Source organism: Rhinoderma darwinii, chromosome 5 (genome assembly GCF_050947455.1).
Source record: "Rhinoderma darwinii isolate aRhiDar2 chromosome 5, aRhiDar2.hap1, whole genome shotgun sequence".
NCBI lineage: Eukaryota > Metazoa > Chordata > Amphibia > Anura > Rhinodermatidae > Rhinoderma > Rhinoderma darwinii.
In genome coordinates, this window is record NC_134691.1 from 334,005,941 (window position 1) to 334,022,078 (window position 16,138).

The following is a 16,138-nucleotide window of genomic DNA, read 5'->3' on the forward strand; positions in this document are numbered from 1 at the left end:
TTGTTACATCCGCTATATTTTGTAAACCATTATGGAGAACCCCTTTAATAATACCAGGAGGAACTCCCTCCCAGAAGTGTCATCAGTATCACATGACTCTTTATATGAATGATTCTTTCTTGTTTCAGGCTGTTACGGTGTCGATGGGGAGAGCGATTCCATCATGAGCTCGGCCTCGGAAAATTCTACAGAGCCCTGGTTTTGTGATGCCTGCAAATGCGGGGTGACCCCCAGCTGCGAGCTCTGCCCAAACCAAGATGGCATATTTAAGGAGACTGATGCCGGGAGGTGAGCTGACCAAAGAGTAGATCGTTGAAGAATATGGTTTTATAGGAAAATCTTATTTATTATACAAAGTTGACTGATTAGGGCACAGCTAAGATCAGTGACTCCAGCTTAGCTGCACTGGAGTCTTTAAGGGGTTGTCCAGGATAAGGAAAACCTGGCTTGCTCTGTAACTTAAGCAGCGCCACACCTCTCCATGGGTTGTGCCTGGTACTGCAGCTCAGCTCTATTAAGGTTGGGCTCCGAAATCACAACCTGTGGCACCGTTTTAGAAAGGAAAAACGTAGCTGCTTTCTATTTCTAAACAACCCCTTTAAATTCACTTCCGGTCTCAATAGAGGCTCAGGCTGCCGCTCTGCCCGCTCCTCATGCTTTACACTGCAGCTCTGCTTGTTTAGAATGGCAATGCACAGAGAGCTGATTTCCATTAGAATAAGGACAAATTGACTATAAACTACAAAACTAAACTACCGGAAAAAGATGATCAAGTAACTGCTGCACATCGACTGAGGGAGGGGAGGAGTCTCCATAATGGGAGGAGCCTTTTAATGACCTAATATGTTATCGGTTTCATTTCATGTTGCTGCTGCTTCGTTTTTAATGTACTACAGACATGCATAGCAAATTTGTGCTGGTCTTCCTGCCTCTGTGGTATGAGCTACACACTAAGCTGCAATACCAGACACAACTCATGGACAAGAGCGGCGCTGTTTCCAGGAACAGGAAAAAAAGCTGAATTTTGGTTTCTAATCTCATAACTACCTTAAGGGGACCTTTTAATATGGATAATATAGGTGAAGGGTTAGGTTAAGTTCACACTAGCGTTCGTATATGTCAGGAAGAGAGGATCGAGAGATTAAACGGAAAGCAACGGTGTCGTTCGAATTACCATTGATTCCGATGGTAATTCTTTTGTTTCAGTTGCTTTCCATTTGTCTCCGTTCGCTAGTTTTCATGTTTTTTTTTCTCCCTGGAAACAAAAGTTCTGCCAACTGCACTTTTGCTTCCGTCGAAAAAACGGAAACCTAGCGAACGGAGACAAACGGAAAGCAACTGAAACAAAAGAATTACCATTGAAATCAATGGTAATTCTAACGACACCGTTGCTTTCTGTTGAACCTTTTTGATCCTGCCTACCGCTGACGGAAGAGAGGTAAAGGTATACTAACGCTAGTGTGAACTTAGCCTAACTTTGTTTCATAGTAAAGATTCTAATGGTGTGCCGTACGTGCACCCATCAATATCAAAGTGGATGGGACTAACCAGGGATGGCGCTCCTCTCTCCAGAGCAGCAGCATGGTCAGCCACTATGGTACGTACTCCCCTGCCACCTCCTCGCTCTAATGTGCACATGTATAATAAGTATCATTAAACATGATGCAAAATTTGCCAGACGAGTGCCAAATTTTTCAAATTGTGGCACGAGTGTATGAAAATTAGATGCAAAATGCAAGGTATTTATAATATATCTGAATATAATGTAGAATAATATAAAAAATAGTGAAACTTAAAACTGCTCTGTCACCACATTATAAGTGCCCTGTCTTGTACATGATGTGATCGGCGCTGTAATGTAGGTGACAGCAGTGTTTTTATTTAGAAAAACGATCATTTGTGACGGAGTTATGACCTATATTAGCTTTATGCTAATGAGTTTCTCAATGGACAACTGGGCGTGTATTACTTTTTGGCCAAGTGGGCGTTGTACAGAGAAGTGTATGACGCTGACCAATCAGTGACCAATCAGCGTCATACACTTCTCTCCATTCATTTACACAGCAGATAGCGATATAGCTATATCACTATGTGCAGCCACATACACACACTATAACGTTACTCAAGTGTCCTGACAGTGAATATACATTACCTCCAGCCAGGACGTGATGTTTATTCAGACTCCTGGCACTTCTCTGCACTTCTCTGTGATTTACAGCATAGCAGGTGTAGTGCAGCGAGATTACGCTGTAAACTGTCATTCACAGCGAGATCTCGCTGTGCTGTGCTGTAAATCAGAGAGACGCTACAGAAGTGGTCAGGATTCTGAATACACATCCCGTCCCGGCTGGAGGTAATGTATATTCATTGTCATGACACATGAGTAATGTTATAGTGTGTGTATGTGGCTGCACATAGTGATATAGCTATATCGCTATCTGCAGTGTAAATTAATGGAGAGAAGTGTATGACGCTGATTGGTCACGGATTGGTCACTGATTGGTCAGCGTCATACACTCCTCTGTACAACGCCCACTTGGTCAAATAGTAAAACACGCCCAGTTGTCCATTGAGAAACTCATTAGATTAAAGCTAATATAGGTCATAACTCCGTCAAAATTATCGTTTTTCTAAATAAAAAACACTGCTGTAATCTACATTACAGCGCCGATCACATCATGTACCAGATAGGCCACTTATAATGTGGTGACAGAGACTCTTTAACCAGTGCTTGATACATATGTTTTTGGTTAACCATTAAAGTTCCGGCTGACAATTTTATCTTCTCTTGGTTCTCGCATGCTGTTTATTATGTTGGTTTTACGGTGGTCCGGTCACTCTTTATATGTAGATCCCTCTCCTCGCTCACTGTCTAATTCAACATCTGTCATCATAGCTGTAAGTGAAATAGATGAGAAGCTAAAAGGGAGGATTATTCTTCTCCGATTACCCAATTTGTCTTAATTACAAGATTTTGGACCGTGCGCCACCAAAACAAGCAGGCAAAGCTCTGCAGTGAACAGCTGATGGCGCGTCTGATCTGCGCTCCAATTAGAAGACTCTACCTTGACTTTTTTTTTTTGTTTCGTTTAAGAAAGTCCTGATGTGCAGTTTTCACTAGTAAAAAAAACCAGAGAACAATATGCGGCTCTGTTCACATCTGCATCGAGGCTTCCGCTCTGCTTGATCTGTCATTCGACAAACCCCATTAACTCACATTGGGGACTGACGGGGTTAGTAGCGTTATTTGTGCCGCCAAATACTAAGGAATTTGCATCGGAGGCTCCTACTCAAATTTGAACAATTCCAAATGATGAACCCCTTAAGGACGCGGCTGTTTATTATTTTTTTCCCCTCTTTCCTTTCTGAAAGCCTTAAAAAAAAAAACAGCAATTCCACCATTGCTTTTCGGATTTTGTTGTCACGCCGTTCACCGTGTGGTTTTTACGTCGGTTTCTAACGGGCCTTATTCCGATGCCATAGACTTTTTACGTCGCGGCATCGGAATAAGTAAACAGAGCAGGGAGCTGTCAAATCTCCCTACTCTCAGCTGCCAGAGGCAGCTGAGGGCCGGGAGCGTCCCTGCTCTGCCGGGTGAGATCGATATTAGTATCGATCTCACACGTTTAACCCTTCAGATGCGGTGCACAATAGCGAGCACCGCATCTGAGTGGTTTTGGAGAGAGGGAGGGAGCTCCCTCTCATCCCACCGACACCCGGCGATACGATCGCCGAGTGTCTGTGTCTCTAATGGCAGCCGGGGGTCTAATAAAGGCCCCCAGGTCTGCCTGGAGCGAATGCCTGCTAGATCATGCCGGAGGCATGACCTAGCAGATGCCTGACCGTGTTAAACGGACAGGCAGTAATACACTGCAATACAAAAGTATTGCAGTGTATTATAATAGCGATCGCAGAATCGCATATTAAAGTCCCCTAGTGGGACTAGTAAAAAAGTAAAAAAAAAGTTTAATAAAGTTAATTTAAAAAAAAAAATGAAAAACCCAGCTTTTCCCCTTACAAAATGCTTTACTATTAAAAAAACAAAATAAAGTAAAAAAGTTACACATATTTGGTATCGCCGCGTCCGTAACGACCCCAACTATAAATCTATTACATTATTTAACCCGCACGGTGAACGCCGTAAAAAATGTAATAAAAAACTATGGAAAAATTGCTGTTTTCTGTAAATCCTGACTTTAAAAAAAATGTGATAAAAAGTGATCAAAAAGTCGCATCTACTCCAAAATGGTACCAATAAAAACTACAAGTCGTCCCGCAAAAAAAAAGCCCTCATACAACCGCATCGGCGAAAAAATTAAAACGTTATGGCTCTTCAAATATGGAGACACAAAAACAAATAATTTTACTGTGTAAAAGTAGTAAAACATACAAAAACGATACAAATTTGGTATCGTTGCAATCGTAACAACCCGCTGAATAAAGTTATTGTGTTATTTACACCACACGGTAAACGGCGTAGATTTAAGACGCGAAAAAGAGTGGCGAAATTTCAGATTTTTTTCTATTTCCCCCCAAATAAAAGTTAATAAAAGTTAATCAATAAATAATATGTACCTCAAAATGGTGCTATTAAAAAGTACAACTTGTCCCGCAAAAAACAAGACCTTATACAGCTATGTCGACGCAAAAATAAAAACGTTATAGCTCTTGGAATGCGACGATGGAAAAACGTAAAAAATAGCCTGGTCATTAAGGTCTAAAATAGGCTGGTCATTAAGGGGTTAAATGACATAAACTTTATTCTTCAGGTCGTTACAGTTACGCCGATACCAAATTTACTGTCTTCTCTAATTTTGCACAATAATTATTATTTTTTTTTCAAAATCATTTTGGTTTTGTCGCCACATTCCAAGACCCATAACATTGTTATTTTTCCGTCGACGTAGCTCTATCAGGTGTTAGTTATTTATTTATTTTTTGCAGGATGACTTGTAGTTTTCATTGGTACCATTTTAAGGTACATACAACCTTTTGATCACATTTTATTCCGTCCACCGTGCAGGATAAATGTATATATTTTTTTTATTTTGGATTTTTTTTTTTCCCCCTAAACACTTATTTTTTTATTTATTTTTTAAAACTTTCTTTTAGTCCCGTCAGGGGATTTTACTGTGCGATTGTTATATTGCTCACGTTATAAAACACTGCCATTTATCTCTATTGCAGTGTATTGCGCCATTCAGCGTTACACTGATGGCCATTTGATCAGGTCTTAGGACCCCGACTGCCATGGCAACCTATCAGCATCCCCCGTTTCCATCGCTGGGGTACCAATGGGCTTACAGAATTACTCCTCTCCCACTATAAAGCCACTTAGGTTCCGCGGTCAACATTGACCATGGAACCTAAGTGCCCCCCCGGCATCTTGTGGGTTAAGCTGCCAGAATCAAGGTTATCTCCGATGCCGGTCGTTGCAGTAGGGTGTCAGCTGTAATAGTATGGCATGCAAACTAACACTCTTTCCACATGGAGTTAAAAAAAAAAAAAAAAAATGCCACAAAATGAAATCCATGAAATAAAAAAACAATAGACCAAATAATAATTTCTAAAAAAAAAATATCGAATTAAGCTCTGTTCACACTTGCATCATGGTTTCAGTTTTGTAACGGAGGCCACAGCGATCTGCCGATACCAACGGCACCTGACAGACCACATGGGTTCCGTCATGGTGTCCGTCGTTTTGACGGGAAGAATAGTGCTGCGCTATTCCTTTCTGTGAAATCTTATGGCATTTGCAACGTAGGCTCCGAAAGCAAATGTGGACAGAGGCAAAAAAAACGGGGTAAAAAAAATGCCATGAAAACAAAACTAAAATATATAACAAAAATGTAACAAAATAAAAAAATGTAACGTAATATAAACATGTAACAAAATAAAAATAAATGGGCTAAAATGATATATTCTGGTGGGAAAACGGCATCTACATTTTTTTTTTACTACGGCAGGACATGCACAAAGCCATTTGAAGAAGGTCAGTATGAAGGATTCAGCCAGCTGGTAGGTTTATCACAGTAAACTCCTACAGAGTGGAGCAGCATTTAATATACCAGTGGAGCATGAACAGAATGCGCAAATTAAATTGAGAAGCAGCTGCTTGTAGAAGATGTGTATCTTTATACTGGACTCTGCAGGATACGTACCCGAGGTTGTATTAACCTCCTATCATACATCTCGAAAGAGCAAAATCCAAATCCCCTCGCCCTGGCTTCTTCTCCATACCATTTTTTTTTTTATTAAGAGACATTACGCCTAACGTAGCTTCTAATTCTGCCTGTCCTAGGCTCCGCCACATAGATATGTATTACGCTGTATCATTTATCGGAGGCAATTGTGTGGAACGTCGGGGAAAAATGACATTTGTGCTGGGACGTTGTATGTGGGTAAGCAGATCATTGCCTTTTTATCCGCGGCTGAAGATTTAGTTTTTTGTGTTTTCTTGAAAAGGCCATTTATCCTTAGAGTTCGAATAATTAGACATGGTGTTCAATGTGAACTTGATATTAGGATTTAGAGTGGTTACGTGGGGATTCGTGCCGTGCGATGGGTGGTGGGGGGGCTACACGTGGAGAAATATTGCGGTCCATTGAATTGCATTGGTGTGTAGTTATAATGACTCGATTTCCAAATCTCATCCATGAGCGTCATATCTGGCCAGGGAATCAGATTAATTTAGCAAACAGAAGCCCAAACAACCGGGAAGTAGGTGGGCTCAGTTGCCAGTTTTGTTATTTGTTTTTACGCTCTCTTTTTTTTTTTCTTCAAATGTGTGAATTTTTATATTTTTTTTAATAGGTGGGTCCACATAGTTTGTGCGCTGTACGTGCCTGGAGTAGCATTTGGAGACATTGATAAATTACGTCCGGTGACCCTAACAGAAATGAACTATTCAAAGTACGGGGCTAAGGTAAGTCCTGGGTAAAGGTGTTGAGCAGAACAGATTTCCTTAGACAAAACCTATAGAATAGTTGAGTCAGCCTGTTAGATATAAATAGTGCGATCCACTTTTTTGCCAGTATGAGAGAGAAACGGATAAATTTGTCTCCGCACACATTCATTTACTCGATTCCACTTTATTAAAGGGGTACTCCCACCATTAAAGGGGAAATTCCATAATCAACGTTGATCACCTGTCAACAGAATAGGTGCGAAGTGTCTGTTTGCTGGGACCCCAACCGATCACTAGAACAGGAGTACCGAGCTCCCCCGTTCCTACTCACTACACGACCACAGAAAGGAGGAGCTTGAATAGAGCGGCGGTCGAGCAATGTCCTTTGGACTGATGGAAACAGCTGAGCGCTGCCCTCGGCTGTCTGTCGGTCCCATAGGCTTTGATTTGATGCGGCCCACGCATGTTCGCCTGCCGCTCCAGTCAAAGCTCTCCTTGCTGTAGTCGTGCAGTGAGAAGGGAGGGGGGGGGGGGCTTGGATCCACGTTCTAGTGATCGATGGGAGTTCCAGCGATCAGAAATTCCCCGTTCCCAGAATGCTGTTACTTCCTAATTAGAGGGATTGACTACCAAGATCGCCACCAAACTTCAGAGTGAAGGAGCCACAGCTCTCGTCTCTACCCCTTTGTTTTGATGATTGGTGGGGGTTCCAGAGGTCACACCCCTCCATAAATCCTGAAGTGATTCCATAACCTAGCATTGCGCCATCACCTCTTACGATGGGCATTGCATGTGAGTTCCTATAGAGGTAGGAGGAAGAGTTTCTGTGCTTCTATTAGGAGGTTTACGGCAGTATGTAATCTCAGCCCTACAAAGTGACTACAGGCTTTCAGAAGTCTAGTCATGGGGGGATGGGCAGCCACAATTTTTTAATTTGTGCATCTTTTGGCCCATTTAGGAAAAGGTCTGCTAATAGAAGTATATTAAGTAATTGTTATAAAAGCAATTTCCCAATAGTTAGTAAAAGTTCAGCTCCAAGATGGACGAGGTTTTTCCATCACCTCGTCGGTCCTTTAAAGGCTATGTACACTTTCAAAAGCAATTTTGACTTTTATTTTTTTTTTTATAAAAATGTCCATCATTGCGTTTGGTGCAACTTTCGAATTTTATTAAAAATTATCTTTACTCGTTGAGATACAGCTTGTTTGTATCCTGCCTACAGAGCAGCTGTATCTAGTGCTGAGACCTGAATCCGTCAGGTCAGCGGCACTGACGGGTTCCGTGACGGTGGGTCCTGCGTGTCTCTTCCACGCAGGATTGAGCTGTTACCGATCACATCTAAGTTTATAACGCAGGACCCGCCGTCACTGGTCCCGTCCGTGCCGCTGACCTGACGGATTCAGGTCTCCGCGCTAGATACAGCTGCTCTATATACAGGATACAAAGCAGCTGTATCTCAGAAAGTCAAAATATTTTTTAATAAAGTACTTAGAAAGTTGCACCAATCACACAAATTCAAAGGTTTACATAGCCTTTAATGGCAGCAGGATAAAGTAAACCTCACTAATGTTGCACGTTCTCAGATGTTGTGTTGAATCCGGTCTGGTAAGCGTAGATCTTTTTTTTTTTTTCCGTAGGAATGCAGCTTCTGTGAAGATCCGCGATTTGCCAGGACAGGCGTGTGTATCAGCTGCGACGCAGGGATGTGCAGGGCTTACTTTCATGTGACTTGTGCCCAGAAGGAAGGCTTGCTCTCCGAAGCCGCCGCTGAAGAGGTAAATTAACAGACGCACTTCTTTTGAAGATTGCTTAAGAAACTGTAAGCGAAGCATAAAAAAAAATATCACGCCGCATCCTGATAAAAAATTAAGCCGGGGTTGTAGACAGAGGGAAAAAAAAATCCAGAGTATCCGTGGTAAATGTTAAGTATGTGTGATGGAGATGAAAGTGCTGTAAGACGGCTCTCATCTGGACGGCTGCAGGTTTCAACAGAAACTTTCCATAGTGTCCGTGTTAATCCTGTATACGAGCCGTCCCGCAGAGCGTGTATTGGTGCGCGGCTGTGATTGGCGTTATACTTCATTACCGGAAATTTAAGGCGAAAAACAGAATATTAGAAAAATGTATACGGTTTACATAGATGAACACACATGACAAGCTCCGTTATTTCATAGCACACCTGCCTCTCCTCCTTAACGCTGAGCATCCTCATCCCAGCCCCTTGTTGCACTACATTCTCTTCTTGCCCTTGACTTGGCGCCTTTTCACTTTGCCCAAGTTGTGACAACGCCCTTGTTGCAGCATGATTTCTCCTCTCCTTCATTAAAAGCATCTTCTCACCCGTGTCGTTACCTTCCTAAACTTGCTCTTGTCGTGGGGCCTGTTCACCTCCCCCTCGTTGTGCCGCCTTTTCACCTCCCCCTCGTTGTGCCGCCTTTTCACTTCCCCCTCATTGTGCCGCCTTTTCACTTCCCCCTCGTTGTGCCGCCTTTTCACTTCCCCCTCGTTGTGCTGCCTTTACACCTCCCCCTAGTTGTGCCGCCTTTACACCTCCTCCCCCCCTCGTTGTGCTTCTTCGACACCTCCCCCCCTCATTGTGCCGCCACTTCACCTCCCCCCTCATTGTGCCGCCTCTACACCTCCCCCTCATTGTGCCGCCTCTACACCTCCCCCTCATTGTGCCGCCTCTACACCTCCCCCCTCATTGTGCCACCTCTACACCTCCCCCCTCATTGTGCCGCCTCTACACCTCCCCCTCATTGTGCCGCCTCTACATCTCCCCCTCATTGTGCCGCCTCTACACCACCCCCCTCATTGTGCCGCCTCCACACCACCCCCCTCATTGTGCCGCCTCCACACCAACCCCCTCATTGTGCCGCCTCCACACCACCCCCCTCATTGTGCCGCCTCTACACCGCCCCCCTCATTGTGCCGCCTCTACACCTCCCCCTCATTGTGCCGCCTCTACACCTCCCCCTCATTGTGCCGCCTCTACACCTCCCCCTCATTGTGCCGCCTCTACACCTCCCCCTCATTGTGCCGCCTCTACACCTCCCCCCTCATTGTGCCGCCTCTACACCTCCCCCTCATTGTGCCGCCTCTACACCTCCCCCCTCATTGTGCCGCCTCTACACCTCCCCCTCATTGTGCCGCCTCTACACCTCCCCCTCATTGTGCCGCCTCTACACCTCCCCCTCATTGTGCCGCCTCTACACCTTCCCCCTCATTGTGCCGCCTCTACACCTTCCCCCTCATTGTGCCGCCTCTACACCTCCCCCCTCATTGTGCCGCCTCTACACCGCCCCCTCATTGTGCCGCCTCTACACCGCCCCCTCATTGTGCCGCCTCTACACCTCCCCCTCATTGTGCCGCCTCTACACCTCCCCCCTCATTGTGCCGCCTCTACACCTTCCCCCTCATTGTGCCGCCTCTACACCTTCCCCCTCATTGTGCCGCCTCTACACCCCCCCCCTCATTGTGCCGCCTCTACACCCCCCCCCTCATTGTGCCGCCTCTACACCTCCCCCTCATTGTGCCGCCTCTACACCTCCCCCTCATTGTGCCGCCTCTACACCTCCCCCTCATTGTGCCTCCTCTACACCTCCCCCCTCATTGTGCCGCCTCTACACCTCCCCCCTCATTGTGCCGCCTCTACACCTCCCCCCTCATTGTGCCGCCTCTACACCTCCCCCCTCATTGTGCCGCCTCTACACCTCCCCCCTCATTGTGCCGCCTCTACACCTCCCCCCTCATTGTGCCGCCTCTACACCTCCCCCCTCATTGTGCCGCCTCTACACCTCCCCCCTCATTGTGCCGCCTCTACACCTCCCCCCTCATTGTGCCGCCTCTACACCTCCCCCCTCATTGTGCCGCCTCTACACTTCCCTCCTCATTGTGCCGCCTCTACACCTTCCCCCCTCATTGTGCCGCCTCTACACCTTCCCCCCTCATTGTGCCGCCTCTACACCTCCCCCCTCATTGTGCCGCCTCTACACCTCCCCCCTCATTGTGCCGCCTCTACACCGCCCCCCTCATTGTGCCGCCTCTACACCGCCCCCCTCATTGTGCCGCCACTACACCGCCCCCCTCATTGTGCCGCCACTACACCGCCCCCCTCATTGTGCCGCCTCTACACCGCCCCCTCATTGTGCCGCCTCTACACCGCCCCCTCATTGTGCCGCCTCTACACCTCCCCCCTCATTGTGCCGCCTCTACACCTTCCCCCTCATTGTGCCGCCTCTACACCTTCCCCCTCATTGTGCCGCCTCTACACCCCCCCCTCATTGTGCCGCCTCTACACCTCCCCCTCATTGTGCCGCCTCTACACCTCCCCCTCATTGTGCCGCCTCTACACCTCCCCCTCATTGTGCCGCCTCTACACCTCCCCCTCATTGTGCCGCCTCTACACCTCCCCCCTCATTGTGCCTCCTCTACACCTCCCCCCTCATTGTGCCGCCTCTACACCTCCCCCCTCATTGTGCCGCCTCTACACCTCCCCCCTCATTGTGCCGCCTCTACACCTCCCCCCTCATTGTGCCGCCTCTACACCTCCCCCCTCATTGTGCCGCCTCTACACCTCCCCCCTCATTGTGCCGCCTCTACACCTCCCCCCTCATTGTGCCGCCTCTACACCTCCCCCCTCATTGTGCCGCCTCTACACCTCCCCCCTCATTGTGCCGCCTCTACACCTCCCCCCTCATTGTGCCGCCTCTACACCTCCCCCCTCATTGTGCCGCCTCTACACCTCCCCCCTCATTGTGCCGCCTCTACACCTCCCCCCTCATTGTGCCGCCTCTACACCGCCCCCTCATTGTGCCGCCTCTACACCTCCCCCTCATTGTGCCGCCTCTACACCTCCCCCCTCATTGTGCCGCCTCTACACCTTCCCCCTCATTGTGCCGCCTCTACACCTTCCCCCTCATTGTGCCGCCTCTACACCCCCCCCCTCATTGTGCCGCCTCTACACCTCCCCCTCATTGTGCCGCCTCTACACCTCCCCCTCATTGTGCCGCCTCTACACCTCCCCCTCATTGTGCCTCCTCTACACCTCCCCCCTCATTGTGCCGCCTCTACACCTCCCCCCTCATTGTGCCGCCTCTACACCTCCCCCCTCATTGTGCCGCCTCTACACCTCCCCCCTCATTGTGCCGCCTCTACACCTCCCCCCTCATTGTGCCGCCTCTACACCTCCCCCCTCATTGTGCCGCCTCTACACCTCCCCCCTCATTGTGCCGCCTCTACACCTCCCCCCTCATTGTGCCGCCTCTACACCTCCCCCCTCATTGTGCCGCCTCTACACCTCCCCCCTCATTGTGCCGCCTCTACACCTCCCCCCTCATTGTGCCGCCTCTACACCTCCCCCCTCATTGTGCCGCCTCTACACCTCCCCCCTCATTGTGCCGCCTCTACACCTCCCCCCTCATTGTGCCGCCTCTACACCTCCCCCCTCATTGTGCCGCCTCTACACCTCCCCCCTCATTGTGCCGCCTCTACACCTCCCCCCTCATTGTGCCGCCTCTACACCTCCCCCCTCATTGTGCCGCCTCTACACCTCCCCCCTCATTGTGCCGCCTCTACACTTCCCTCCTCATTGTGCCGCCTCTACACCTTCCCCCCTCATTGTGCCGCCTCTACACCTTCCCCCCTCATTGTGCCGCCTCTACACCTCCCCCTCATTGTGCCGCCTCTACACCTCCCCCCTCATTGTGCCGCCTCTACACCGCCCCCCTCATTGTGCCGCCTCTACACCGCCCCCCTCATTGTGCCGCCTCTACACCGCCCCCCTCATTGTGCCGCCACTACACCGCCCCCCTCATTGTGCCGCCACTACACCGCCCCCCTCATTGTGCCGCCTCTACACCGCCCCCTCATTGTGCCGCCTCTACACCGCCCCCTCATTGTGCCGCCTCTACACCTCCCCCCTCATTGTGCCGCCTCTACACCTTCCCCCTCATTGTGCCGCCTCTACACCTTCCCCCTCATTGTGCCGCCTCTACACCTTCCCCCTCATTGTGCCGCCTCTACACCCCCCCCTCATTGTGCCGCCTCTACACCTCCCCCTCATTGTGCCGCCTCTACACCTCCCCCTCATTGTGCCGCCTCTACACCTCCCCCCTCATTGTGCCGCCTCTACACCTCCCCCCTCATTGTGCCGCCTCTACACCTCCCCCCTCATTGTGCCGCCTCTACACCTCCCCCCTCATTGTGCCGCCTCTACACCTCCCCCCTCATTGTGCCGCCTCTACACCTCCCCCCTCATTGTGCCGCCTCTACACCTCCCCCCTCATTGTGCCGCCTCTACACCTCCCCCCTCATTGTGCCGCCTCTACACCTCCCCCCTCATTGTGCCGCCTCTACACCTCCCCCCTCATTGTGCCGCCTCTACACCTCCCCCCTCATTGTGCCGCCTCTACACCTCCCCCCTCATTGTGCCGCCTCTACACTTCCCTCCTCATTGTGCCGCCTCTACACCTTCCCCCCTCATTGTGCCGCCTCTACACCTCCCCCCTCATTGTGCCGCCTCTACACCTCCCCCCTCATTGTGCCGCCTCTACACCGCCCCCCTCATTGTGCCGCCTCTACACCGCCCCCCTCATTGTGCCGCCACTACACCGCCCCCCTCATTGTGCCGCCACTACACCGCCCCCCTCATTGTGCCGCCACTACACCGCCCCCCTCATTGTGCCGCCTCTACACCGCCCCCTCATTGTGCCGCCTCTACACCGCCCCCTCATTGTGCCGCCTCTACACCTTCCCCCCTCATTGTGCCGCCTCTACACCGCCCCCCTCATTGTGCCGCCTCTACACCGCCCCCCTCATTGTGCCGCCTCTACACCTCCCCCCTCATTGTGCCGCCTCTACACCTCCCCCCTCATTGTGCCGCCTCTACACCTCCCCCCTCATTGTGCCGCCTCTACACCGCCCCCCTCATTGTGCCGCCTCTACACCGCCCCCCTCATTGTGCCGCCTCTACACCGCCCCCCTCATTGTGCCGCCTCTACACCGCCCCCCTCATTGTGCCGCCACTACACCGCCCCCCTCATTGTGCCGCCTCTACACCGCCCCCTCATTGTGCCGCCTCTACACCGTCCCCCTCAATGTGCCGCCTCTACACCGCCCCCCTCATTGTGCCGCCTTCTCATTTCACTGCTTTCTTACCCCACTGTTTGTTTCGGCCTCCTCCTTGCCTTACGCCGTTGTCGAGACACTATTTTCCTTACCCTTTGCCTCCCACTCATTGCTTCAATTGCTCTGTTCTCTCGCCTTCCCCCTGCTTGGACCACCACCTTGTTGTGACCCTGCTTTTTCCTCATTTTGTTGTTTTTTGCCCTCCTTGGCTCCGCATTCTGCTTGCCTCCCCCCTTGTCATGACGCCATTTTGCTTTGCCCCTTGGTGCACCAACCTCACCCTTTCCCCATTGTTAGACTAACTCCTTGCCCTTGTTCTAATTTTTTTCACCGCCTACTCACTTTCCCTCTGTTTGCGGTTCTCCTTGCTCTTTCTACAGGGGCCTCTTACCTTGCTGCTCTAGTTGCGGTGCCATCTTGGCCGTGCACTGACTTCTCTTCTTCCTGTAACCCCCCCGCCGTTATTCCTTTTATCGACTTGTTGCACTGCAGTCTCCCCTTTTTCTCTTTTTGTCTGTAGATTCTCAATCTCTGTCTTTCACATCATTTGGTTCTCAGCGTTCTAGTAGAAAAGGCAGACGGAAAATGAGCGTGCAACCTGTGCTCTGCGGAGACCATGCAGGAGAGTAAACCTTTCCACCATTACCATGGCTGTTCGTGTCCGATGCATTCTAATTGACTTTTGCCATTGATCTAGGAAGTATTGACTCTCGGCGATACTGCAATGAATTGGAATGTAATAAGGTTTTCCTAATATCTTTCCACAGGATATTGCAGATCCTTTCTTTGCTTACTGCAAGCAGCACGCCGACCGATTTGATAGAAAATGGAAGAGGAAGAACTATTTGGCTCTGCAATCCTACTGCAAAATGTCCTTGAAGCAAAGAGAAAAGCACCTCACGCCGGAAGCGGTAAATCCTGAGCGAAGGTCATTCACTTCAGTGGGGACTTGCAATGTTTACCTTTGATCACAGGAGCCTTTGAATGGGAGTATATATTTGGTCTGCATAAGATTAGAAAGGCTTTGTTAAGCCCTTGAATGTCAATCTTTCCATAGGATGCCATGACATCGTTCATTAGTGAGGTTGGTGTGTGCCGGAAGGTTTGCATTGGAAGATATTGGAGACCAGTAGCTTTAAGGGTACTTTTATACGCCCAACATGGGTCCTGTAAACGAGCGCCGATCAATGAGGCAGCTCATTGATCAGCGCTCGTATGCTCATTTCACAAGGAGATACGTATGGGGACGGACGCTCGTTACTGCGATCGCTGATCCTCATATATTTCTATCACGTCGGCAGCGCCTCTTTCTGTTTACATAGGGAGATGTGCTGCCGACAACGATAATATTTAAGGCATTTATAACAATACAATCAGCCAATGAACAAGCGTTTGCTCGTTCATTGGCTGATCGTTGCCCTGTTTACATTGGGCAGATATCAGGAACGAGCATTCTGTGAACGCTCGTTTGCCCGATAAAGGGCCCTTAGAGTTTTGTCTCCATTAACCCGTTAGTGACCGCCAATACGCCTTTTAACGGCAGCCACTAATGGGCTTTATTCTGATGCATATACCTTTTTACGGCACTGCATCAGGATAAAGTAAACTGAGCGTCAAATCTCCCTGCTCTCAGCTGTCAGAGGAGTATCGATCTCACCCGTTTAACCCTTCAGATGCGGTGCACAATAGCGTGCACCACATCTGAGTGGTTTTGGAGAGAGGGAGGGAGCTCCCTCTCTCTCCCACCAACACCCGGCGATACGATCGCCGAGTGTCTGTGTCTCCAATGGCAGCCGGGGGCTTAATAAAGGCCCCCAGGTCTGCCTGGAGCGAATGCCTGCTAGATCATGCCGGAGGCATGACCTAGCAGATGCCTGATGGTTTTAAACGGACAGGCAGTAATACACTGCAATACAGAAGTATTGCAGTGTATTATAATAGCGATCAGAGGATCGCATAGTGAAGTCCCCTAGTGGGACTAGTAAAAAAGTACAAAAAAAGTTTAATAAAGTTAATTTAAAAAAAAATGTGAAAAAAAAATTAAAAACCCACCTTTTCCCCTTACAAAATGCTTTACTATTAAAAAACCAAAATAAAGTAAAA

General features: G+C 49.1%; 1 protein-coding gene across 6 annotated transcripts in view; it reads left to right on the top strand.

Annotated features, from left to right (window-relative positions):
- PHF14 (PHD finger protein 14) overlaps positions 1 to 16,138 on the top strand; it is a 230,168-nt gene that overhangs the window by 32,217 nt on the left and 181,813 nt on the right. For all 6 annotated transcript variants that reach the window (XR_012847778.1, XM_075827762.1, XM_075827759.1 and 3 more), the window contains 4 exons: positions 129 to 288; positions 6,814 to 6,925; positions 8,545 to 8,682; positions 14,803 to 14,946. Coding sequence is in view for 5 of the 6 variants with exons in the window: in XM_075827762.1 (XP_075683877.1) it covers positions 129 to 288; positions 6,814 to 6,925; positions 8,545 to 8,682; positions 14,803 to 14,946 (554 nt within the window). In the remaining variant the exon portion in view is untranslated. The remainder of the gene's footprint in view (positions 1 to 128; positions 289 to 6,813; positions 6,926 to 8,544; positions 8,683 to 14,802; positions 14,947 to 16,138) is intronic.